The following is a 26,095-nucleotide window of genomic DNA, read 5'->3' as shown; positions in this document are numbered from 1 at the left end:
GAGTGCATATGCACACACACACATAGAACACAGCAAGGTTACTGAATACATGCTGTCATTCCCAGCCACCTCAGCAGAGGGGTCATGGAAATGTAGCTTATTTCAGGGAGCCACATAAGACTGTTGGAAACAGGATCCGGACACATGGTCAGGTTATTACTGCTGTTTGTAGCCTAAATAATGAAAAGGTTCTCATTTTCTATTTGTCACTCTGTTATCTTTCTTTAGCATCAGAGTCCCATGAAATTTATAGTAAGAAAGGCAAGTGGAAAAGGAAAGTGTTCTCCATCTGCTAGTACTTCACTTGGCTGATTCTCTGAATTCTTCCCTGGCTCCTATGTGCTGCTGTCCAAATTGAACTGCAGTTAAAGCTGTGTTAGTTCAATTAAAACTAGAAGTTGAGCACTGCTCTTCCCTCTAGCTCATCAGTGAGCCTTTGGGGCTCCACAGAGTACAGTTGCTTGGCCTCTAGTGCCAGACTGAAAAAGAATGCTAACCCTGTAGTAAGGATATATCTGCTGCTTCCTTTCATGGGGGTACACAAGCACCAGTCCCATGCACTGGTGTGTATTTCATAGGCTTCCAGCTGAGCTGAGCAGGAATTTGTGATGGTGCATGAGACTTCAGCCTATCTACACATGTTCTGATGTTTGTGTCAAGGAATTTAATCCACAGGGCTGTTGTAAACTAGAGGCCCCATTCAGGGGCCTGCTGCACTGTTGTGTGTGTGCTGTAGAGACAGACAAGCTGGCTTTGGGAGCAGGTGTTGGAGGGAAATGAGATCTCTGTCAGAGGCACCCAGGCTCAGGTGGGGATGACCTCACTCCTGCTTTTGGCTGGCTGAAGATTTACTGACACGTTGCTATTATTCTGTTACAAGCTAATCTAGCTGAAGAATTATAATAAAACTTGTGTTTCTAAACCATCTTTCTCTTCCCTTCCAACTGTTGCTCATGGTCTTGTCCCTTTCTGCTCTACAGTTCTCATTGTCCTCCTTGGTCTCTGCCAGTTAGAAAGGTGAACTCTGCAGCCTGTCTTCTAGCACCAGTTGACTGAGTCCTTGCTAAGCATGAAGGGCACATGCAAACCCACTGACATTGTTCTTCTCCAGCCTGCAGACTCCCAGTGGTTCAGTTGCTTGGAAAAGGAGTTAAATAAAGTAGCAGCAGGAGTAGCCACGGCATTGACTGATACAGCCAGGACTGTGTCTGGGAAGAGAGCAGTAGTAGTTGTAGTCTCAGTGCAGCATGACTGAGATGATCTCACAGCACAGTGCACTCCTCTCTCATCCAGGAGCTGTTGCTATGCACTGATAACAAATACTGGGAGTAAGATTAGGAATGTCAGAGTAGAAGAACAGAGACTACAACAATACAGGTTTTGTTTGCATGACACCAGCGCACTCTGTTTTTCTCTTCCTGGTGCTACACAAATGCAGAAGTCATTCCCCCCCCAAAAAAAACAAGTTTTCTGTGTCTGTGCGATTTCTTGGATGGTTTTTTTTCTCTTCAAAGGGTTATAGCCATTAGCAGATTGAAGATCTTAATCTACAGAGATACCTTTGATCTTCAGAGACACCTTTTGGCTTCTGAATCATGAAATTGCAGACGGACAGAACATGAAGGGATTTTTCTGGTTTGATGCCATGATTTCAAGATCTGTACCTGAGCACTGACTTATCCGTTGTAATAGAAACACAAGGAACTTGCTGCCCACATTGGAGTAGTGAGAGCTGAGTAGTTCACAGCTCCTGTGCTGTTTTATGTGGTATGGGAGCTCACGTTGCACTGATCAGTGCTAATGGAAGTAGGGCTTGCAAGTCTGTACCCCTGTTACTAAAAGATTGCCTGAGGGTGCAGGTCTTGCCCTTTTTGTATGATCTTGCCTATTTTTGCCTCCATGTATCAGTAAACAAACCAAGTCCCTGAAGGCTCATTTGAGCCAGTTTGGCCTTAAGACAGATTGTGTCAGTTAGCCTTTAATGGTAGCAGAGAATAGTAAAAGTCCTTTCAACTTGCCTGGTCTAGAGTTTGTCCTGGGGACATCCTGTCTAGTCTGAGATTTTAACTGCAATCAGTAGATCATAAAGTTTCCTCATTGGCACTGCAGGAAGGCTTTCCCGCAAGCCAAACCCGCTTCAGTCCTGGGAGACCACTGTACTTGTTACCAGCATCCTTCAAGCGTAGGCATCTTTCTTCAGGTCCTTCCAAAGCTTCTGCTTGATTTTCATTATTCTTTGAATGCCGACTACTAACTTTGTAAATACATCTGTACCCCTAAGGGCTTAAAGTCTAATTTGGACAAGAAAGAATGAATAAAGAATCCCTTGAAATATCAGCTAACTGATGAACTCTTTTGAGTCACACTTCCGACTTTCAGGTCCTGCTGTCTGGGTTACAGTCCGTGGCTGTAAGGATTCTCTCCTTGCCAGCTATTTAAGGGAAGAAGTGCACATAGGATGCTCTCCCAGCTTCCTTGACTGCTCACTCAGCTGGCTATGTAGGGAAATAGCCAGCTGCAGTCAATCTCCTCATAAATGATTGTATTGGATTTAAAGACTTCTCAACATTTCCGGAGTGCAGGCTCCTGGGCCAAGTGGAGTCAGTAACCCAGCACCAGAGTGCACCTGCTTCTATTTAGACACTGTGCCGTCACATATGTGCTGTACAGCCTTCCTTAGAGGCTCCTCACTGTCTTTAATGCCAAGAAATGTCCAGCACATTCTCAGACCTCTGCCTGTTTCATCCTGCTCTCTTCTAAGTAAAACACTATGACTTGGTGCTGCAGAGCACTGCTATTGACTGTAGCTTTAGATTTAACAAGCAAAATGGGTCGATTGACATGAAGGTGATATAGTATTGCCTCTCTGCATAACAAATAGATACAAAAACCTCTCCACTCTTGTTCTCCTGCATCTCCAAGATGGAGAAATACACTGGCAAAGGCTTCAGAACTTGTGCTTTCAGGATATCTGGGAGGCAGAGCATTGCTTCAAAGGAGGGAGTGCAGCTCATCAGCAATGTGGCCAATCTCATTTCCAGTGCTTAAACAGTGGTTGGAAACACCAGTGGCTGAGCAGCATTGCCTGAGAGATGAAGATGCTCTGCCTGCCAGCTTCAAAGCCATTGCCTTGATGTGGCCACTGACAATCTCAGTAACATGCTTATTAGTGAGAATTAAGAACTGAAGCTACTGCTTCTTTAGACAGGAGGAGAGGAGGCTTCTGGAACATAATAAATAAATCAGAAGCACTTTGACATCTTCAAAGGGTTTTGTTTTAAATACTGGCTTTTCTCCTGGGGACCCTCTTAGCCCCAGTCTTTCTTCTTTGTGATAATTAATTCAAGCTGCTCTACATGTTTGATTTTGCCACAGTGAACAGAACTGGTCTGAGTGGCAGGGAAGTCTTGCAAGATCCTGTGACTCTTCTAGGTCAGCCTCCCACACAGCCCCCTGGAGTCTTTTATATGAGACAGACCAGCGTTTCCCCAGCAATGTGTTTAGAACATTGATGCTGCAGGAGTTGGACCATGAATTGTGTTTGGGCTCACGTTCAGAAGGATCTTACTAGATGACCTATTCTTTGGCTATAATGAACTGGTAGTCCTTGTATGACATGATATGCCAGATGCTGACTGTACAGGGTCAATAGACCTGCACACAGTTGAAAAAACATACAACTGCCTTTAGTATTGTCTGAATATTATGGGTTTTCCCATCAAAGTGGAGTCTTTGCCTTCTGTTTTCCACTCTGTCACTGGTCAGCCCAAGCTTGATTTTTGTGGAATTATAGAGTGGTTTGTGTTGGAAGGGACCTTAAAGCTCATCCAGTTCCAACCCCTGCCACAGGGCAGGGACACCTTCCACTAGAGCAGGTTGCTCCAAGCCCCTGTGTCCTTGAACACTGCCAGGGATGGGGCAGCCACAGCTTCTCTGGGCACCCTGTGCCAGTGTCTCATAATGAAGTATTTCTTCCTAATATCTAATCTAAATCTCCCCTCTGTCAGGTTAAAGCCATTCCCCCTTGTCCTTTCAATATATGCCCTTGTAAAAATTGCCTCTCCAGATTTCTTGCAGGCCCTTTAGGTATCGGAAGACTGTTATACAGTCTCACCAAAGCCTTCTCTTTCCCTCTGTAGAGACTGACATTTTCATCCGTATGACCAGAGCATTATGAATGTTTTTGCCCTAACTTACTTCTGCAATCCAGAGTTTTTTTCATGAAATGAGGAGTTGGACTTGGCTTTCAATTATAAGTCATCTTTATAGCCTGTGGCTGATACTTTTCATATCATGAAGTATGCTTCAGCATCACGGTGCGTGTGGCTCCCTACATGAACTTGGGACGTAGCAGAGAGAAAGAAGACATTGTCCCTGACCCAAGAAGTCTTCAGTTTCCATGAAATTTGACCTGACAGACAAATTATAGACATGATAGATAGGAAAAGAGACTGATTCATGCATTGGGAAGGGAGGATAGGATGTTCACAGTGTGTAATTAGAAAGCTGATGGTTGGGGCAATGTTATTTCCTCTGCAGTCAAGTGGAGTTTGTGTGACTATAGCTTGGGAATTAATTTTTATCTTCATGAATCTGAAAATATCCCAGTTTGATGAACTCTGGTATACAGAGGATAGGATAAGTCTCATTCTGCTCACACCAATCTAATACCTGTATAACTGTCTTTGAAGCACAGTTACTCTTTGTGTAGCCTTGTCAACCAGCCTTGCAGTTTTTATGCCCGTACTCGTTCCATCACGTCCACCAGGCATTGAATGCTTGACATCCACATCACTGCTCTGTTCACAGTGTAGCTGCAGTGTGTGGTAGCATTGACATTCAGGATCTTCTCCTCACTGAAGGTTCTTAAGCTGCCTTCATTTGATATTAGGATGTCCACATTCATGCAGCAGTGGATGATCCCATTCCTCTCTCCTAATCTCCTATACTGGGCCAAGCCGGTAGCAATCCTCAGCTGCAGTTTCTCTAGATCTGGGATCCCTGGTTACAGACATCAGTTCTTTTGTAGATGCTAAACTGTTTCTCTCATCTTGTCATAGGATTGTGCTGATGGATGATGCTATGGATTGCCTGATGTCATTCTCTGATTTCCTCTTTGCTTTCCAGATCCAGTTCTACTACTCAGGTAAATGCTGGGAAGCTCCTGAATTCACCCACCAGTATAGCATTACACCTTTACAGCTTCCCAAGCCATGCCCTTTTTTGAAACTTGTGAGGATATGTTTTTTCAGAGAAAATATATAGAGAATGGAATCTACAGATAAAAGGCATCACCGATGCCAAGAGATTGGAAAGCTTCATAAGGAGGTTCCAATTTTTGTGACGAACCTGTAACTGTTATGACTTACGCATGTATGTGTCTTAGGCTTGAGACATGAATTCCCAGCTTTATGTAGAGTATGTTAGCACCTAATTATTAACTTTTACTAGGAACATTTGTTTTTCTTTTCCCTAATACAGCATTTCTGCCTCTGGAGTATTGGTCCCTGCTGGAGATAGGGCAAGAAAAGCCCAACCAGCTGGTGCCCTGAAAGGAAAGGGAAACAAACAATTCTTTCCCCTAATGCTCATCCAACTATGAGCTGGTTTCAGCTCACAGTGTTTCTGACCTGGGTATGCTTTCCATGGGTTTAGGAACCCCCAGTGGACTCCTCTCCCAAGAACTTCTCCAGCCTCCCCTTGAAATCACATAAACTTGTAACCTCCACACCTTTTGGCAAGGAGCTGCAGGTCTGCCATTAGTCCCTCTGGTCTGGTTTGAGAGCCCCTAGTTGGAAGGGAAGTGAACAGATAATCCCCATCTACCTTCCTCATATTGTTGGTCATTCATCCTGTTCTACCTCTGTCCCCCTGTTTGAGTTTTAACTAGATGGGATACTTCTCTTAAAATTCCTGTCAGGGAAAGCATAGATCAAACTATATTAGTTTCTCTGTGTGTATTTTACATATGCTCACCCACACATATACATCTAAAACCCCCTGAACTAAAGTTCATGAGACAAGAGGGAGGAACTTGGATGAGCATTCAGGTGCTTGTTCTATACAGAGAGACTGCTTTAAAATAGAATCATAGGATAGTTAGGATTGGAAAGGACCTTAAGATCATCCAGTTCTGGGAGACATGGGCAGGGACACCTCACACTAAACCATGTCCCCCAAAGCTCTGTCCAACCTGGCCTTGAACACTGCCAGGGATGGAGCATTCACAACTTCCCTGGGCAACCTATTCCAGTGCCTCACCACCCTCACAGTAAAGAACTTCTTCCTTATATCCAATCTAAACTTCCCCTGTTTAAGTTTGAGCCCATTACCCCTTGTGCTGTCACTACAGTCCCTAATGAAGAGTCCCTCCCAAGCATCCTTATAGGACCCCTTCAGATACTGGTCTACATTGGCCTTTTTGCCCTAGGCCCCCTAAAATGTGGTTGAGGAAGGGGAATCTCATTGAGGGAACTGCTTAAGTGGGGAAAAAAGAGTGAAGCATTTTCTCCATCAAAGTTAAGTGTGCTTCCAAGCGCTGGAGACTGCTGGGCTGCCACTTCTCTCTCCGCACAGAGCAACATAAGCTCGTGGATTCCTGCTCACTCGCACTTAAATAGCTCCCTCTGATGGACGTAGCTCACAGTTGGCCTCGAACATGCAGAAGGGGCCAGGTTTGGATACTGGGAGACACTGGCTAGAAGCTGTGGTGGAGCATAGTCTGTGGTCAGAGAGTACACTTGGGTGGCCTGATGATCTGATCCAAGCTGTCAGTTCCCATCTTTCTAGCAGTTCAGAGTCAGCTAATACAAAACTCTCTTTTTCTCAGTACTTGTCTGTAATAGACTTCCCCGTAAGTCCCCTGTGCATATCACAACATTATCCATGACAATTAGTCAAAGAAAAAGAGTTCAAAACCCACTGCTTTTTAGGTTGGGCAGAACCAGGCTTGCAGTGCCTTGAGCCAGGGACACCAAATGTGTTTGGAAAGTTGTTCCCTGCTAAAACAAATATTTCCACTGCTCTGCAGAGCCTCGGCACAGCCTGAGGGCCCGCTGACATCCTGCCTTGCCTCCCCAGCCGCCTCGCACACAGCGTTACACTGCCATTCACTCAGCACTGAAATCCTCACAAGCCCTCCCTTGTGTACACACACACTCAACCATCCCATCCGTGTCCTGCTTGGCCAGGCACAACGCACACACGCAGCCTGTCATACGCTCTCCCACCAACCCACACACATGCGAACCACTCCAAATGGAATCTAGATTTGTAAACTGCTGACCACATCCATAAACAAACTTGTTTAAAATTAGGCTCTTGCAGTAAACAGTGGGTAGTCTGGGGAGCCTGGGGAGAGGCTTGCTGCCAACTCTAGCCCTGACCTGCCCTGGCCCTTCCTCTAGATCCCATGTTATATTTACTTTGGAGCAGCTCAGAGACAAGCTGGGATACAGCCTGGAGCCCTAATTTGCTGCCTGTCCTCCTGTTGCGGTTCCATATAGTTTGTTCCTAACTTGGATGAGTTCTTAATCAGTGGCAAGAGACGGAGAAGGAGAACTTCTTAAGCTTTGCAAACCAGTTTTGTGTTCAAGGTTAGCTTTCTCATTCCACTGTTTTATCCATATGCCACTTAGCCTCTATTTCCTTGAGAAGAATCTTGTTCAACAGAGTTAAGTGGCCTTTCATAATCATTGTGACAAGAAGCCAGCAACTTATATGGAAAGGGCTGTTTGTGCCTGTATAATTATCTGACCTGGACATGCAAGTGCTGTAATATTGTGCATATTTCCTGCTGGTGCTATGTAAAACACTAAAACACAGAGCAGGGACTGACAGTTTAATCCCAGGTTCGGTAGGTCAGAAGGATACTTTGCTGGTTGTAGCCCTGAGTTTTAAGTAACTTTCTGTTTGTTTCAGAGTTCCTGGAAAGTGTGGCTGCTATTTATCAAGATCTGTTGGCTGGTAAGAATCCAAATACTGTGATTGTACCAACATCATCCTCTGGGCAGCATCGGCAGCGCCAACCCCCCAGTGACTGCAGCCCACTGGATGGGGTAGAGGCATCTCTGTTCTACCAGTGCCTAGAGTCCTTGTGTGACAGATCAAAATACAGGTATGAATGGAGTCCAAAACACAGATTTGAAGTCTCTGTCTCTGGAGACCCTTTGTGAGGCTGGAGCTGTGATGAAATACAGGACTTTGAACAAGCTGTAACTCCCAAATAGATCTCAATGGAGAAGTATAAAGGGAGAGATCACACTGAACCACTTTAACTAAAGGAGAGGAACAATTCCCTGGACCTAAAAAACATGGGGTTTGAGCTGATTCTTGAAATAATGGATTGAGTTGGGCCTCTGCTTTCCTTATCACTTCAGCATTGACACTTTCCATCTACCATGAGTTAACTAGAGGATATAAACAAGTGCAGTTGCATTCCTGGGTATTGAAGCACAGAAAAGGCCCACTGGGGTGGATGGAGTTCGAAGCCTTAATACCTAGACAAGATCACACTGCTGGTCTGTACCCAAGCCTGTGATAGAGCTGGTCTCCAGTTACAGATCCAGGCACAAGGCTAGCCTTAGTTCAGCAGGTGATGGAGCAATACTAGGCCTTATTGTATAGCTTTGACTCTTCATAGTTTCTTGCAGGTAGCAAGCACATGTCTTGCTAGAAAGTCATGGGTTAGATCCACAAAAAGGCTCAGGACACAAATTTCTCCTGAATCCTGGTTTAGGTGCCTGAATCCAAATTTGTCATGCACAAAATTACTGCTGAACTGTTGCTTCAGATGGGAAGGACACCGTGAGCCCATCTGGTAGGTCAGGCTCTGCACAGCACTGTGAGGGAAGCCATTCCCAGCCTTTCATCCGATAGCTCAATACTCAGCCAGGCTTTGATAACCACCTTTGCCTGGTGAATAACACAGCCCACATGGACTGTTCAACACTTCCTCTTCATGAGGTAGATTGATTTTGCATGAATTCCTTTAAGAAGTATTAGGCAAGAGTGAGAATCGCTATGATGATACTGCTTAGAAGTCAGGGCCAGAGGTTAAGGTGAATGTAGAAGGGGACATGTCCATTTAGTCCCTACCTAAATAGTGTTTTCTTACATATTTAGGCTATCCTCAGAGAGGTTTTCTTGCCCCTTGGATGGCTGTCGCTGGTAAAAGGGGAATAACAACATAACAACCCTTATGAAAGTTTATTGTCTTCTAAAAGAAAGGATTTCCCAGTTGCTTTTTGAAAGAACATGCTAAGAGTTGGGCTGTGTATGCCTCTGAGTGAATTTAGGCTTTTCTCCCTGTTCTTGGAATGGAGACAGGTAAGACAGCTCCTAGGGATGTACCCCAGCTCAAACATCTTGCTTAGAAAACAGGGAGCAGATGTGATGCTAAATAAGCAAGCTGATGGCTATTTGTTTTAAACTGAGGCAGGGCAAGTTGACAGTGTTAGAACAGGTAACAGAGTTTATTTCTGTGGTTTGAGCCAGGTCTTGGGTCAAAAAAAGATGATAATAGACAAGATGACCTCTTTGTCTCTTTTCCTAGCTGTCCACCTTCTGCTCTTGTGAAGGAAATGCTGAGTAGTGCACAGAGACTGACCTTCTATGGATTCCTTATGGCACTTGCGAAGGATCAGGGGATCAATAGAGCTCTAGGTAAGACCTAGAGTGAGTGGTACAGCTCCTGATTTTCAGTCATTCTGCATTTCTGGGGAATTTCCTCTGTAATTGTGCCCCAGATTTTACGCTGGCAGGAAGGGGGAGGGAAGTTTTTCATCTTTTTGTTGATGGATTAAACTTTAACATGTAACACTGTGCTTTTACTGTCTGCTTGAAGCCGTGGAGCTTCTTCAAGGACAAAAGCAGATACGAAATGCTGCCCTAAGATAGCAATGGTTTACCTCTTCAGTAGCTGATCACTTTAGCAGAATATTTTAACATTTGGCTATAAAGAGGGGGTCAGGAGATGGGTAAGGTGGTGGCTGCTGTTGACAGTACTGAACTGAAGTCCCATCCTATGTTTTAGTCCTTTATTCTCCCACAGATTTTAAGTGACTGCTCTCATCTCTGAGAACAGAAGGCACACCTAATGGGAAAACCTCTGCTGCCTCCCTGGTTGAAAGACTGAAAGCCCAACCTTTCCCAGCTCTTCCTCATCTTCCCTCAAGGCAGTGTGATCTAACTAGGATATTCATCTATGGCTCACTGAAAACCTGGTGGTATCATAAAACACAAAGTGCTACACAGTTCTGTACCAGACTGCTGGGGGAACCAGAGGGATTCCCAAGCAGCATCTCACTGCTTGTTTCAGTGTTATGCTGGTCAAAGTTGTTTTAGAGCATGGAAGCAAAGTGTTACATTGGCAAGAGACAATATGTAATCCATACACAATTCGGACTCACAATTCCATATTGTCCCATATGCCTTGCTTGTGCTCTTCCTCCTCTTGCAAAGGGGAACAGAAACAGCTTTTTGTGTTTGACAAGGCTGTATCCAGGAGGCAAGTTTAAATGTATGGAGGCCCAAACACTCATCTTCACTCATCTCCATTCAGCAAATAATCTAGCCAGTAAGGGTAGGATGTCTCTGTCTTTGGGTAGGAACCCTCTCCCTGTGCTTGTAGGCTTGAGTCCCTGCCAGTCCCTATATTACAGAACAAGTCTCAGTGAAAAGGTGTACTCTGCCCAAGGGTTGTTCTTTTGCACAGGTGTGTGACATAATAGAGCAGAAGTGTCCCCTCCCTGGCTGAGCCCCTTCTTACAGCAAACCATTTAAGCTGCTAATGCTCCTCTGGGGCAGGGCTGCTTACACAGCAACATGGAGATTATATATCAAAGGTGCATGAACACAGCCCTGCAATCTCCTCTGCAAACAGGCTTAGGAAGCAGTGTATTCACTGGGGAAGGTGATGCCTGGATTGCAGCAAGCAAAATCTTTTTGGTTTTCTTTTCCCCTTTGCCCTATGAAATCCACTTCTAATCGAGTGCAAAGAAAACAGATGAGCAGAAAAAAAACCACATCCTGCCCACAGCTTCCATTGTGCCATCTACAAAGTGTGTGGGTTTTCATTCCCCATAATGTGGGGCTGGCCCCTGGCCCTCTGCCATCTCCTGCTGAGGCCTCTCTCAGAGGAGGGGCAGCAGCCACAAGTCTTACAGGTGCTAGCATCTTGGTACAGAGAGGAGGATTCTTTTCCTGCAGTCTTTTAATCTCTCCTGAAGGGTGATTTCAATAGTTCTGGGGCTGTAGGTGCTCACAGGCTCCCCAGAGCCTTTCAGCAAGGGCAGTTTCAGGTAAAGGAGCCTTCAGTCAGGATGCCTGCTGTCTCTCTGGTCTCACAAAGCCACTAGTTCCCCTTGAGAAACAGGGGTAGGGATTAGAGCAGCTCATTCAGGCTGGAGTAGCACTTACATGTTTGTCAGGCAGATTGGAATCTGCAGCCTAACTCCAGTGTCAGTGTTGATTTGTGAATCCTTTGAGGGTTATTTACTGACTTGTGTAATTCTTGTGCCCTGGAGACCTCGCTGTGCATTCTACAAACACAGAAACAGGCTTTAGCTGCTTATTGTTTTAATAGAGCCCATGAAAGAGAGCAGGCTGGGCACTTCGCTGGATCTCCTGACACTCTGTATTTTAGTGCCAGGCTTCTCTGTTCATCTTCAGGAGGGGAAGACCTGGGGGCACCAGTTCTGACCTAAACTGGTTCTCATTTTTAGTCCCTTCATTGCTATGTTTTTGGTGACTGCTGCCAGCTTGTCTGTGTGAGGCAGCAGCTCTCCAGCCTATCCTTCAAGAGCAACATGCCAGGGCCAGAAGCCAGGTTTGTGTTCCCACAGGGTGTACAAATCCCCTTGCCAAAGGTACTAAGTGTGACACCCAGGTCTTCTGACAAACAAGAGCATTCCTCACTGCATTGTTAGTACAGATTACCAAGTGGGTTTTCTCTCCTGGTGTGCAGTGACACTATCCAGGCTATGGGAGGCAATTCCTGTCATCACACCCTCCTATGACCCCTGTACAAGGTGGAGTTTGTCACAGAGTTAGGAAGAAGGGCTTTCCTAAGAGCCCCATCTTCCTTTCTGGGCTCTTCCTGAGGTGTCAGTGTCTTTTCAGAGAATGGCAAGGACAGTCAACCAGCTGTTCCAGTCCTACACCTCATCCTTCATCCTGAGTAGGGTTTTGAATGTGCAAAGGAGCATGCTGGCCTTATGCTAAGAAAGGGTACATGATTACAGGCCCAGCCTTTCAGGCTGTCACCCAGAGAGCAAGCAATGCTAAAGCACAGTCCATCACACTCCTGTAGGCTCAATGTACACCAGGCCTGACTTTCCTGAATTGCGAGGAGGGCAATAGTCTTACATCTGTGGAGTGTTTTGATCCCCAAGCTCAGTGCACCACAAGAAAGGCAGGTGGCACAAAAGTATGCATCTCCCTGGGTGGTACAGTGCATGCTTCAGGCTGTGGCACAGACAGCAACAGATCTATTGCTCTGATAGGATCTGGGACTGGTGACTATGCAGGGCAATTAGCAGAGGCCTGAATTGACATTCTGTCATCTCCCTGACAGTCAGTACTCGGTAGCTTTATGCAGTGAATGGAAACTGCCAGTCCTGAGGGCTCTTCAAGCTCTCTGAGGTGAGACCACTGAGAGTGCCTCCCATTTAGTATGAGCTCAGCCACAGCCTGTGTGAAGGACACAGAATATAGATCATCATTCCTTATCTGTCCATGATCCTCCACATTCAGGGTCCATTTCTCTAATAGGTATAAGGAAGAGTCTTCTCTGTCTTCCAGGGCAGATTTTGGATGCTGCTATGGCTTGAGCACTTTTCTTTATAACCTAACTCTGCTCTGATACTTTGTCTTTTTCTCCAGGGGCTTTGCCAGATAAAGGAGACTTGTTTGTGGACCCTGCCATGGATCATGAACTTGAGAAATTGTAAGTGAAATTGCCTAAAGTAGGAGGTAAAGCAACAGTTAACAGCAAAGTTAGCATGCTAAGGGAGACTTTAGTACGGTACTGTTCCTCTTCCCTTGCTCTACTATAAAACAACCGAGGAGCTAACACAACAGCCTGAGTAGAGAGGGACTCTTTCTTTGGGGTGCAGCTGACAAAGGCTTCAGAAACAGAGAGGGAAAGTGTGTCTCAAAGAGTGATCTAGAGGAAGCAGCAGTCTCTGATCAAAAGGGAAGGTTTGTTTGGATGGTGAAAACCAGGAGTGTTGGAGGACACAGGCTCAGCCCAAAAGAAAGATCTGTTTAATCAGCAAGAAAGAATCCTATGCAAATCTTGTAGGTACCGGTGCAAGGTGTTCCCCCTCAGTGCCATGAGCATCTTTCCATCCCTGTGTGAGCTCTGAATGGGTTCTGCTGTGGTGACAGTCGGGGATGACAAGTTATGCTGCCCAGCATTTGTCTTTTCTCTTTCAGGGTAGCTCAGGTTTCAGGGCTCTCTGTCTCCGGTCCCACCAGCTCCAGTGGGGATGCAGCCAATTTGCCTGTGCGTAACTCACCCCGGATGAACTGTCCCTGGAAACCTCTCCACCATCGGCGAAAAATGGATGCTGAGAGTGAAGGCTCCAATGAAGAGACAGACTCCTCTGAGAACTGAAGGTTGGGAGGGTGGGCAACATTCCCGTCTTGGCTTCTCCAGAACCCACTGGAGAAGCAGCAGCTCCTCGCAGAGCATCTGCTCTGACGGTGGGTTCTGTCCACACCACCAGTATGTGTGTGTGGCTGTGCTGGTCCCCTTTACCAGGTCCACCCGTCTCATCTCAGGAGGAACTTTGCCTTTTTCCTAGCTCTAAACTCATGCAGGAGCTGTTTCCAGCTGCAGGGTTCTGCTCCCCTCTGCTGGCAGGCAACATAAACCAGCACCCGATAGCTCTGCCCTGCTTGCAAGCACTGGAGCTCTCCCTCACGGTTCAGCAGTTGCTAGAGCAGTGGGAGTGCCGGTGCAGGCTGCTTGCCAGTGTTGTGTTGTGTAGTTGTGTTCAGGCTTGGCCTAGACAATAGAAGGGTTAAATCACCAGTGGCAGCTCTGCACTCCTGCTCCCTTATTCACAGTAAAGCTGCACCTGCATGTGATCAAAGGTAGCAAAACTCCTAGAAAAGGGCTTAGGTATTGCCATGCCACCTCTCTCTGCTTCCTTCTCCATGCATCCAAGACTTGCCAAAGCAAATACAGCAAATAATCTAGGCTGCAATAAGTACTGCATGGCACTGTGTCCTCTGCTGCACCAAGTTCCCTTCTGTGAAGCCTCCAATAGCATATTTAGATCATTTGGAAAAGCAAGCTTCATAGGGGGGTAGAGGAGACAGAGGCAAAAAGTCAATTCCTTGCCCCCAGGTTGTGTGGTGTGCAAATACACAGAGCATCTGCTGGTGCTGGGGGGGCAGAAGCATGAGGGGAGCTGGAAACAGTTCTCAAATGAGTCCTGGGTATTTTTTGTCAATATCAGCATTGTAGGATCATACATATTGGCATGCAACCCTTTACAACTACAGAGAGAAGCAGTATCTCAGGATGTTAATGGCAACCAGTGCAGCAGGTTGGCCTCCACAGCCATAACACTTGCTCTGGCCTGGCTGCTGTGTCTCACCCTGCACAGACTCACTCTTCCCTGGGGGGCTTTGCTTCCTCTTGGTTCTGTGGGAGCCTCCAAGCACCTGCTGTTCCTGGAACACTGCAGCATGGACCACCAGGAGCTGTACCCCAAAGCTGGCACCCATCGGATGGATTCAACACACACGGCGGCTATTTAAAGGCTCCTGCGGATCTGTACCACAGCCGCGCTGTGGCGGGCGCGGGACGGGCTATTTATTTATTGTAAGTTATTTATTCCCCTGCTCAATGACTGTGCTTCCTCTCGGCCCCTCCGTGCTTGCGCCGCCCGGGCAATAAAGCACAGTGCGAGGCTGCTGCCATCTCTGGGGTCCTACAGCGGCCCGGGGCGGCCGCACCGGTACCTCTAACACGGCTGTGAGAGGCAGCGCACCACGCATGCGCAAACCCCACACGTCCCTGTCGCACTACTACGCAGGCGCTCTTTCCTCCTCGGCCGCCACCTTAACGGGGCAGGCAGTGGAAGGGTCGGTCCGTTCCCGTTCCAACGGCGAGAAACCCTTCACGTCCCTGCCCGTGCCGGCTCGGCGGTACCACAGCCCCTCCTCAACACCGCAACCCAAGGAAGAGGAATAACACACTCTTATTAAAAGCAGGGAGCCAAGTTGACACAGGCCTAAAACGAGCCCTCCCTTACTGCTGCACTGCAGTTCACCTCATGGTGAAATCAGGGCTCAGGACTTTGACCTCGGCTCAAACTGGGCAACAAAATAAGCAGGGATCCAGCAAATACTGTTACAGAACTTCTTTACCTGGGCGTTTTTCACTGATGATGTAATAAGAAGCTAAAAAAATAATCTTTGCTCTGATATTTTTTTTTCTCATGCATCAATATACGCTGGTTTAGAAGACAGTAAAAAGGATTATCCCATGGTCAAAGTGAGACCCTGCAAACAGAGAGGACTCCACAGCACCATGGAGTGGGAGCACTGAGCAGAACAAAACCAGTCATGTCCACAGCACCCAGGTAACACTATGTTTAAAGAAATAGCATTCCCCTTCTCTGCCCCTTAGTGAGCTAAGGTATAGGCCAAGACAGACAGGAGCACCAATGGGGGCAGGCCAGGAGCTCCTGTCCTGTCTTTTACAGCAGCAAGGCTAACCCTGTAAGAAGGCCTGTCTCCACTGGCTAGTAGATTGCAGTGGGTGTGAGGGCACACTGAATTTTAATAGAGTGGAATCCAGAGATATTTGGAAAGCACCCTGGGCACAGCCATGTCCTGGCCCCCTCCCCACCCAACCCAGACAAACTAAGACAATCCTGCAGAGTTTACTCCAGGTGAAGGGTGGCATCAGTGCCTCTTGCTGGCTTCTCTTTGTGTTGCAGTCCCTGGGTCATCAATATGAGCCATAACGATCCTAGGGAGGAAACACACCAAGACACCATGCTACTAACTTCATGCAGACTCCAGAGACAGTTATCACAAGGTCTAGACAGGATGCCATGCAAAGGCAGGAAGTAAATCACAGAATAGTTAGCGTGGGAAAGGACCTTAAGATCATGTAGTTCCAACCCCCAACTTTTTAAGTTCAACCTGGGATTTGTGGGGGAAAAAGCATATCTGACACGACAAGGTGTCCTGTCCAGCAGGAGTGTTAAGGCTGGCCAAGTAGAACTGAACTGCTCAGCTGTTGTAGTGTGATCAGCTATAAAAGAGAGGTCTCTACATGGGACTTTGCACATGATTTGAGATAATTCCAGAAGCCATACTGTGAGATACTGTGACAGCCCCTGAGCATGACTACAGCCTGTCAAAAGGTGCTATGGTGTAAGCTCACCTGGAGAGAGTTCATCACCCCGTTGGCTAGGACAGCCATCTTGCCAGCAACAGATTTCACTCCTTGTTTGAACTGTGCAATGTCAGCTGCAGGCAGGACATTTCCAATGGACACACCACCTACAAGAACCACCAGCAGTTAGCCTAGAGTCCTGCAGCTCCAAAGAGCACCCTGACTCCTTCCAGTCTAGGTCCTCCAAACCTGCTCTGTTCCTCACCCCACTGTATGCTAACAAACCTGAGTTCACATTCTCAGCCTCTCCAAAGAGGTCTGCAGAGCTGATGGCGCTGCTGCCTGAGAGCTGCTGCAGCCGGGATCTGGCTTCATACTGCAGGAAGAAACAAAACAAAATGGTTATAAAGGAATGGAATGAAGTAGGACCTGAGCAAACAGGAGGAGATGAAGCCAGAGCTGTACCCAGCTTAAGCGCTGCAGAATGCATCTACCTCAGCATCTGCCTCCCGCCCAAAGAACATATCCGAAGAGATGGCTTTAGCCCCTGCAAACTTCTGCCGAGCTTCATTGGATTCCACAACAAATGTCCTGTTCTCTGGCTCCCGCCTACTGGGGGGTCTGAGGAAACAACAGAGGAGACATTCAGCTTCAGCTCACCAACACAGTAAAGAAACAGACCTTTCTCAGACCCCAGCTGACCAAAAGAAAGCAACAAATACTCAGGTGCTAGCTACCATCAGAGTTCTCCACACCCCACCTCAGGACAGCCAGCCCTTGATGACCATAAAGGCTGTATCATGACAGGCAAGTAAGTGCCCCTTTCATTCAAGCCCTTTTTCTTGGGCTTGCCCATCCAAGTTGTCTTTTGCAGCACAAGTCTCCTGTCACCACACAGCAGCATCTCTCCCCACAGGTCCTAGTCCCATCCCTCTGTCCCAAGCACAAGCAAGGTATAGTAGCAGGGACAGGCACTTTACCTCTCTGAAATAGGCCGAATACTAGAAATGGTCACCTCAGGTTCCTCCTCTTTGTCCATACCCCATGAAGAGTCTGTTTCCCATCGTGAGCCAAATGCATCTTCAAATGAGAAGGGACTGTATTTGTATCTAGGTACCAAAAATAAGGTAATTTAGGCCAGACATTAAATTCAGGAATAAACCAAATACTACACTGAAGCCAAGTCTTACTTGGGGGGTCCAGATGTGAAGCTTCCAGCATCTTCAAACAAGTCCAATTGGGAACGGGAAGATTTTGCCACCAGCGGTGTCTCCTGCTCAATTACTTGCATCTCAGACATCACCGAGTGTGACACAGAACTAGCACAACAGACAGGCAGTCAGGACCCTGGCTCCAACAGCATCCAGCCCCTACAGTCACCCTACAGCCCTAAAACTCAATCTGGCCTTCACAGGCAGGGCAGGTGCCCCAAGTCTCAAGGGAGAGCTGTGGGATGCCAGCCCACTTCACCATTTATCTAGCTTAATCCCACTCCCTCAGAAGTCTTGACATACCTTTTTGAGGGAGGTATTCTGCAGGGGGACAGGGCTCTAGAGCTAGACACTGACAGGCCACAAGTGTCTTTGGAAAAGCTCAAACAAGAACTAGAACGTCAGAATGTCCATTCCTTCTGGGGCATTTTGAGACATAGTCCAGCATATGGGGACTTTTAAACCTTATCTGGTAAGGGCAGCAAGCTACTGCCTTCAGAAAACTTCCAGAGCAGGATGCTTCTAAGGCACCTGTCTGTTCTATGCCACGCAGTTAAATACCTCCTTGACGGCAAGCCCATGCCCAGCCTCTCTGCTTGTTCACGCTTCTTCCCTTCAAGGTTCTGAAGTTTCTTCTCTTCCTTCTTCCGATCGAGCTGCAGTTCCTGATAAGCCAGTCGCATCGAGGTGACTCTAAAGGAAGAGCGAAGGTGGGGATCAGCTCATCACCCTCCCCCTCAGCCCATGCTGTTCAAGGGGGAGAGTAACCTTGACAACCCATTAAAACACCCACTCCCGTAACAGCTTTGCCATAAATCCTTGCATGGAAGCTACTTCTTGTCTTCCCATCTCATCTCTGCTGGGATTCAAGTTTTACTAGGCTTAGTGTAAGCACTGACTCCTCCAACACCCCTGACAGAATGCCCCATCCAGTTCAGCTTTGCCTTTTTCAGTCATAGCCAAAGGTCAACAAATACAGAATTCTTCCATATCTGCTTCTTGAACTCCTCTAGGGATGCTAATTTGAGTAAAATAAGGCAATATAACTTGAGCCCTGCCATAAGGACCATACTGGCTTACAGCTACCACTCATCCTACTAGGCAGCATGTTCTGTACTCACATTAGGTGGTCCTAGGGTGAACAGCATCAACCTCTATTACTTCTGCCTTACGTGTGCAAGGTATTCAGCCCAGACAGGGCACTTACATGGACTCCTCAGCTTGCTTCCTGGACTCCACTGCCTGCTGCTCCCTCAGCTGCTCTGCTACCTGGGCTTGCCGCTCGATCTCGCTGAAGCTCTGGCTGCTCACCTTCTGGGCTCCAAGGCCTTTTTTTGCCCCCAGCTTGAAAAACAAAACCAAAAGATTGTGATTTCTTCACCATAAGTTGTTCCAAAGACCAAAATCCTACTCTTTGCTGTATTCATCAGGCTTTCGATCTCCCTGTGCAGACACAACCTAGAGACCCAGAGAGAGCTTGCAACACGAGTATGGAAGAACACTCACAAGTTAACCCATTAGCCAGTGCTACGAGATCAGCCACATACACTTCAGACCATAATGAATCATGATCTAAACCTAACTGCTTTTGTTCCTTAATATACAAGCTATCTTTCAAAATAAGCAGTGATATAATCAAAGGTCTCTCCCTTTCCCAAATGGATTTCTCAGTAAGCATCTTTGTTAGGGGCAGAAAGCAAGGGCCAGGGAAAAGACACGCTCTACGTCCTTCTCCATAAAACAAGAGCTCAGACATACCCCTTTCTTGGCAGCTCCTGGCTTCTTCTTTCCAATGAGGGAGGATTTAAGTTCTGTGAGAGGAGGGAAGCAGCAAAGAAGCAGAAGTGAATTAATTTAAGAAGCCAAAATTAGTCAGCAATCCACACAAACATCCACCACAATCCAGCTGCTAGAGAGTCCAGGGCACACCATGCAGCTTCACATCAGAAGCCTGGGTGACTTCACCCAGCCAAGAAAGATGCACTTAGAAGCTCCACAATTGCAGGCTGGTTGCCTATAGAAGCATGTCCATTGCAGCTTCAGACTATATGAAGGCCAGTGCCTCACCAATGCCTTAGGGATAAAGAAGCAAGAACTCCAAGGTCATGTCTACATGAACAAATGACAAAATGGACCTGAAGTGCAGCAAGCTGTAAAAGCAACAGGTTCCCCAACACCTGGCACCAGGAACCTGTCACTCCAAAGGCATGGAGCGTGCCACACTTGTAAAACCAGCCAAGGTCGAGCCAAGCAGCAGATGGCTGGGAAAAGTGTCAGAACAAAGCAAACACAGAGGGACTGCCCAGGACATTCTCCCAACTTCCAACCTGTAACTCCAAAATCTTACCACCCTTGTTGGGCTTTTCTTCCATAGAAGTGTCTTCTTACTTCCTACACCCACATGACCTTTGTCAACTCATACTTTAGATCACTTTTGGCAGCCTTTCCTGTAAGTTTTCTAGCCTCACCATAGGTTTTTGAAATAGGAGAAAGCAGAACATCCATACTACCCAAGACTCTTTTCAGCTTGCTATTCCTAACATTTGATTTGGGGTTGTTTGGGGCTTTTATGTTACTGTCAGGAAGCATTTAACAGAAACATCAGCAAGATCCCTTTCCAGATATGGAATGGTTTAGATCCCAACATGATGCATGTAAGCTTTGGCTCATTCCCTCCCTCCAAGCACAGAAAGCTAAAGTTAAGAGTTGAAGGCAGAATCACAGAAGGGGCAGCAGAATTGTCACAAGCAGCCAGCACAGGCCAGCTGTAAGCCAGTTACCTCTGGCAGGAGCAGGCTCTTGTGTTGATAGACACATGGACATGTCTGAGGAAGAGACACAAAACATGGGGAATAAATAGACACTTGAGGACACAGGCTTTCCACCCAGGATGAACCCACCGTGGGCTAGGAACACACTTTCAATAAGGAAAGAAGGTCTAGCTGGATGCTGTGTGTGTAGCCAGGATAGTAATGGCAGTGGAGAATCAGATATAAGGTTCTTTTACTCTGACAGCCAAAAACTCATTTGCCTCCAAAGGTTTGGGTGGGGGGACACCCCACAGAAACCAAACCCCACAGCCATGTGGCCTTGACCAGCCAAGTTCTAGATACGCAAATGCCAAGCTTTGTCCAAGCTCAAAAACTGAAACCAAGCTTTTGGGAAGGTGACAGCTTTGAATTCTATCATCCAATTGAAGAGGAAACCTCCAGTAAAATATGGCTTGGTTTGGGGGTTCAGGGAGATCCTCAGTACTGGCTCCACAGGAAGATAAGTTCCTTTAGATGTTCCAAAAATTGGCTCATCAGTTCCAGCTCCACTGAGCTTACTGCTGAACAGTAGGAATAAGAGCAAGACTGGCCTAAGAGACAGTGAAAAGTCTCACTCACCTAGAGGAGCTTTAGGAGATGTGCTCAACAAGTCAGTAGATGGGCCCTGGCTGGAATCTGTGGGCACAAAACCAGAGAGAACATTCAGCAGATTGATTCTCAACCCCACTCTTTTACATGTGCTCACACTTCCACTTACATTAAAGAGAGTTTTACTTTCTCTGCCCTTCCCCACCACCCCGAACAAGCCAAGTTACAGTGCAATATGTGCAATTTCCCAAGCACAACGACTTGATCTCCATTGAGCAAGTTATTCATTCTGTAGTGCTTTTAACACATGAAAAGGAAGCAAACACTTTGCAGGAAACACACAAAGCTGTTTCCAGTCACAGCCATGCCCCCACATACTTGGTCTCGTCATCATTCATCCTAGAAACAGTTTTCTGCTCTACATTCATACATCATTTCCAAATACACCAAATCCAAGGGGTAGAAAAGAGTGTTTGGACAAATAATGTCTGGGAGCAGGGAAACAGAACTAATTCCCAAAACAGCTTTCTGTGCATGTCAAGAAAAGCTGAGTACTGATCCCAAGCAAAACAGTGGATTTAGAAGTCTCCACTGAACATCGTAAGAGTGCACAAAGCTTCTGCTCCTTCAAACCTGAGCCAAAGGAAAAGCTCAGCCCTTCCATTTGTGGCATAGAAATGTAATCTGGAAATGAAGTGAGGGTCTTGAAATAATTGTTCATCAAGGAACTCACTTGACACTTCGCTGCTTTCTGATGATTTTGCTGCTTTTTCCACCTCTGGTGAAGACTGTGCAGTATTCTGGCTGACATCTGCTACATCCCAGGTACTGGAAGACTGCAAGGAGATGTTCATTCCACTCATTTGCAGAAAGAGCCAAACAATTCTGAACTTACTTCAGGTTTTGTGACCTGTATTCAGTTTATAGCCAAAGGAAATGTGTTCCAAACTCCAAAATATGCCTATACTCAAAGGACATGAGTATTACAGGCCCCATGAGGGACTGTTTAGATCTGTGACTATGTCCCACACTGATGACTGAGTCCTAGTTCTTCCATGTTACTGCTGAAGGAATATACAATTTAGAGTCCCTCTACATGAAGTGGGACTGCTCCTGGCTGAACAGGTGACTACTTGACTCTCTGGTTTAGACAGTTCTTCTCACCTGTGTGTGCTCCATGAAGAAATCAGCATCACTCTTGTCAGGGGAGTGCCCAGGGGCTCCACTCAGTCCATCTACAAGCAGCTGAAGAGAGGGGGAAAAATAAAACGAATGTATCCCACAAGACCCAACACCCATCACTACACATCTAACAGGAGACAGCTGCTCAGACTTACATCTGTGCCATACTTGGCCATGGCAGCACTTGCCAGCTGCCGGATCTTCTCCCTGTACATCTGAGCAGCTCGACTATTGTACTTTGCATTGGCGTCTGTGGTTGTACAGCCATGCTGGCGGAAGAAAGACGTCTGGAAAGAGAAGATCATTCAAGCACGTGGTAGACAAACTCAACAGAGAAAAGAAGCTTCCCAGAGATAGGAGCAGATACACTGAGCACACAGCATGAACCAGCCACTCATTGACCAGCTCCCTCCAAGAAGTCTCACTCTAGGCCCCATGGGAAAATCAATCCCTGTCCTCCACAGCAGGATACTTGTGAGTCACAACTTTCAAAGTGATCAGTGTTACCAACACCTTTCATTTAAGAGAGCTATGCCTCTCACTTACATGAGAGTTAAGGAAATGACAGATCTGCACATCAGAAAACAGTGCATTCCAAGATCACACAGCCTGACTTCCAAAGCACACTTGACAAACACCTCCCTCCAGCACACATTTCAGATGAGATTGGTAGCCAGAAGAAAAACAACCAAACAGATGAGGTTGGTACCGAGAAAGCCACACAGAGGAAAGGGACAAAACCCAGAGGATGTGGATTAGCAAGAGGGAAAGCAAGCAAAATGCCTACAGAGGCTCCTCACCGCGTTGGCATTGCTGCCCACTTGCATACACCTCAGCTGGAACCAGCTCCAGTTGGAATCCAACTCTGTGGACCTGTGTGAGAGCCAATTATTTCTATTAACATACCAAATGCAAAAGTAAGCCCAGAGCTAGAACAGTCAGACATCCCACTACTACCCCAGAATGCAAGGGGCAAAAGGGAAAAGAACACAGTGGTAACTTCTTTGCTCCCCATAATTTGAACTCTTAAAGTGAGGAAAAATTCCTCAGTTTCAGTTTCACACCAAGTAACAGCCTCCAAATTTAGACTTCTCACTTGTACTGCTTGCCGAGGGGGCAGAGCTTGAGCTAAGAAAGCACAGCCAACAGCTTTCATTCCACATGTGATCTCACAACATGAGAGGCTCATATTCAGCCCGTCCCACAGATTAGGCAAGAACACATGACAAAGCAACTGAGAAAACAACCACGTAAAGCTAGGTGGCAGAGCATGTGTCATACCAGTTACTCAACTTAGCTCTGACTAAGTAAAGATCACAGCTCTATTACTTAACATACTAAGTTTTATAAGTAACTAACATAAGAACAACGTGCTGAAAATTCAACACCATCTTCCCCACCGGGTTGATACAGAAAAGATTAAACAATATTCCTCTTTTTGCCGTGCTAAGCAACACAAGAAACCTTCATATCGCTGTTTTAATGGCAATACCCACACACCACACTCCTCCCAGCTTCCACAATCCAGAGACCAAACAGCGTTTCTGCAAGGTTACCAAAAGTAACACGTAGCCGAACTGCTTTGGAAACTCCATCTTGGAAGGGCTGACTTAAAACCTGCACTGAGGACGCTACTCGCCCACATCCCCAAACCCGAGGCGATCCCTCCGCGGTAACGCTGCTCCCTAACCGAGCCCCCCCCCCCCCCCCGCTCCCACACCGGGTGACCCCGGTCGGCTCTGGCCGCTGCCGGGCCGCACGCACCTGATGAAGCTGAGGTGCACGCCCAAGGACCGGTGCACACCGGAGCAGTCGATGCACAGAAACACCCCGTAGGTGATGCTGGCCCAGCTCGGGTTCTTGGCGCCGCAGTCGAAGCACGACTAGAGCGGAGGCAAAGGGACGGGGGGGGCTGAGGCGGCGGCTCCGCTCCTCCACCCGCTCCCACAACCCGTTGGCCCCGTTCCGCCGCGGCCAGACCCCTCTCCCCGGGGCCTCCCCATGGCTCTCGGAGCCCCCGACCCGGCTGCCCCACCGCCGCAGAGCGGCCCGGAGCCCAGCGAGGCCCGCTCCGAGCCCAGGCCGCGGCCGCAGGGCGTCAGTCCGGCTCGGAAGGCCGGCAGCCGCCCGGCATAGCCCCGCTACCTTGTTGGCCGGCGCTGCCCGGAGCCGCTTGAAGAGAGTCTGGATCTCCGTCTTGCTCGGCTCCGCCGCCATGATCTCTCCTTCCCAGACGCCACCGCGGCGACGGGTGCCGGCCGGGCCCAATGGCGGAGGGGCCGGGCCGTACTACGGGTGCCGCCTGAGCACACACGGCTCCATCGCCATGGCAACGGTACGGCGCTGTCCGCCATTAGCCGCTGAAGCCGCCTCAGTGGCAAATCCCCACCGCTCCCGGGCTCGGCTGTTTCGGGTCAGCGCCCTGCTCTGGTCCCTTCCGCCGCTCCGGCCTCGCCGCTTTTCGGCGTTCACGGCGTTGTCCTCTGTGAACAACGAGTCTGAACGGGCCCCGTCAGCCCTGACTGCTCCCGGTGTTCCCTCAGGCCCGCATGGCGAGGGAGGAGGCAGTGCCCGGCAGGGAGAAGCTGTTTAGAGCAGCGGAGAGGCAATTCCTGCCTTGGGCAAAGGGGAGAGCTCAGGTGTGTGCTTACAGATAGCACATCCATAGCCGGACCTCAGGCCTGGTACAGTAGCACAAGGACTTGGAAGTGATTGAGTCAGCTGGAGGCTCCCCAAGCCCCACTGCCTGTTCCTGTGCAGTAATTAAGGCAGCGGGAGGCAGTATTTAAGGTAGGGAAGTTGTTACTTAACACTAAATATGGTGTCAGGGCCATAAAGTGATGTATTACCTGCCTGGAAGCAGGAGGGAATGGACTAGAAAGGTATACAGTTATAATGCAAGAAAATTAGGAAGACATATGGTCGCGTTTTGAACTAAAACTCACTGGCATACAGCCCATCAATGAGAGATTCAGAAAGGCAACAACAATGGTCAATGGGAAACTTCACATGAGCCAGCTTCAGTGTGCACTCAGAGCCCAGAAAGCAACCGTATCCTGGGCTGCATCAAAAGGAGCGTGACCAGCAGGTCAAAGGGGGTGATCCTGCCCCTCTACTCTGCTCTCGTGAGACCTCACTTGGAGCATTGTGTGCAGTTCTGGTGTCCTCAACATAAAAAGGACATGGAAGTGTTGGAACAAGTCCAGAGGAGGCCACGAGGATGATCAGGGACTGGAGCACCTCCTGTATGGAGACAGGCTGAGAAAGTTGGGGCTGTTGAGCCTGGAGAAGAGAAGGCTGCGTGGAGACCTCATAGCAGCCTTCCAGTATCTGAAGGGGGCCTACAGGGATGCTGGTGAGGGACTCTTCATTAGGGACTGTAGTGATAAGACAAGGGGTAACGGGTTCAAACTTAAACAGGGGAAGTTTAGATTGGATAAAAGGAAGAAGTTCTTTACTGTGAGGGTGGTGAGGCACTGGAATGGGTTTCCAAGGGAGGTTGTGAATGCTCCATCCCTGGTGGTGTTCAAGGCCAGGCTGGATGAAGCCTTGGGTGATATGGTTTAGTGTGAGGTGTCCCTGCCCATGGCAGGGGGGTTGGAACTGGATGATCTTAAGGTCCTTTCCAACCCTAATTATTCTGTGACTCTTATTTTAAAGCAGTCTTTCTGTATAGAACAAGCACCTGAATGCTCATCCAAGTTCCTCCCTCTTGTCTCTCTATTCTATGGTTCTGTGATTCTAACAACAGCCAGTGGCAGCATGGCATTACTGAGGTGGAATAGATGGGGATTTCCTTACCTCCAAAAGGAGATTGCTCTGTAGCACCAGCTTGTCACTAAAAGGAACAGTTAAATGCACTAATATCTGGACAAGACAACTTTCATTTTAAATTTAAAGCCTTACTTTTCACTCATTTCCATAATTTTCACGGGTCTATAAAGCAGACTGTAGAGTTCAGTGGGAGCTTAAGGCCCATA

At 47.6% G+C, this 26,095-nt stretch overlaps 2 protein-coding genes across 3 annotated transcripts in view; one reads left to right on the top strand and one right to left on the bottom strand.

The window, feature by feature from the left end:
* The window catches only part of CSTPP1 (centriolar satellite-associated tubulin polyglutamylase complex regulator 1), an 86,445-nt gene extending 71,732 nt beyond the window's left edge, over positions 1 to 14,713 (top strand). For both annotated transcript variants that reach the window (XM_031053582.2, XM_031053583.2), the window contains exons 5-9: positions 5,061 to 5,146; positions 7,921 to 8,116; positions 9,554 to 9,663; positions 12,883 to 12,946; positions 13,438 to 14,713. In XM_031053582.2, coding sequence (XP_030909442.1) covers positions 5,061 to 5,146; positions 7,921 to 8,116; positions 9,554 to 9,663; positions 12,883 to 12,946; positions 13,438 to 13,618 — 637 coding nt within the window. In that variant the 3' untranslated portion in view covers positions 13,619 to 14,713. The remainder of the gene's footprint in view (positions 1 to 5,060; positions 5,147 to 7,920; positions 8,117 to 9,553; positions 9,664 to 12,882; positions 12,947 to 13,437) is intronic.
* Positions 14,714 to 15,426: 713 nt separating this feature from the next.
* On the bottom strand, positions 15,427 to 24,380 carry ARFGAP2 (ARF GTPase activating protein 2). The gene is made up of 16 exons (XM_034062457.1): positions 24,261 to 24,380; positions 23,880 to 23,998; positions 22,916 to 22,988; positions 22,271 to 22,402; positions 22,098 to 22,178; positions 21,667 to 21,769; positions 20,964 to 21,020; positions 19,333 to 19,385; positions 18,782 to 18,918; positions 18,136 to 18,267; positions 17,554 to 17,682; positions 17,344 to 17,472; positions 16,858 to 16,984; positions 16,649 to 16,739; positions 16,412 to 16,530; positions 15,427 to 15,991 (listed from the first exon to the last, which is right to left on the bottom strand). The coding sequence occupies exons 1-16, from the start codon at positions 24,330 to 24,332 to the stop codon at positions 15,971 to 15,973; spliced, it is 1,575 nt and encodes a 524-aa protein (XP_033918348.1). The 5' UTR covers positions 24,333 to 24,380; the 3' UTR covers positions 15,427 to 15,970.
* Positions 24,381 to 26,095: the final 1,715 nt, after the last annotated feature.

Source organism: Melopsittacus undulatus, chromosome 4 (assembly GCF_012275295.1).
Source record: "Melopsittacus undulatus isolate bMelUnd1 chromosome 4, bMelUnd1.mat.Z, whole genome shotgun sequence".
Lineage (NCBI taxonomy): Eukaryota > Metazoa > Chordata > Aves > Psittaciformes > Psittaculidae > Melopsittacus > Melopsittacus undulatus.
This window is presented reverse-complemented; position numbering and strand designations above follow the sequence as displayed.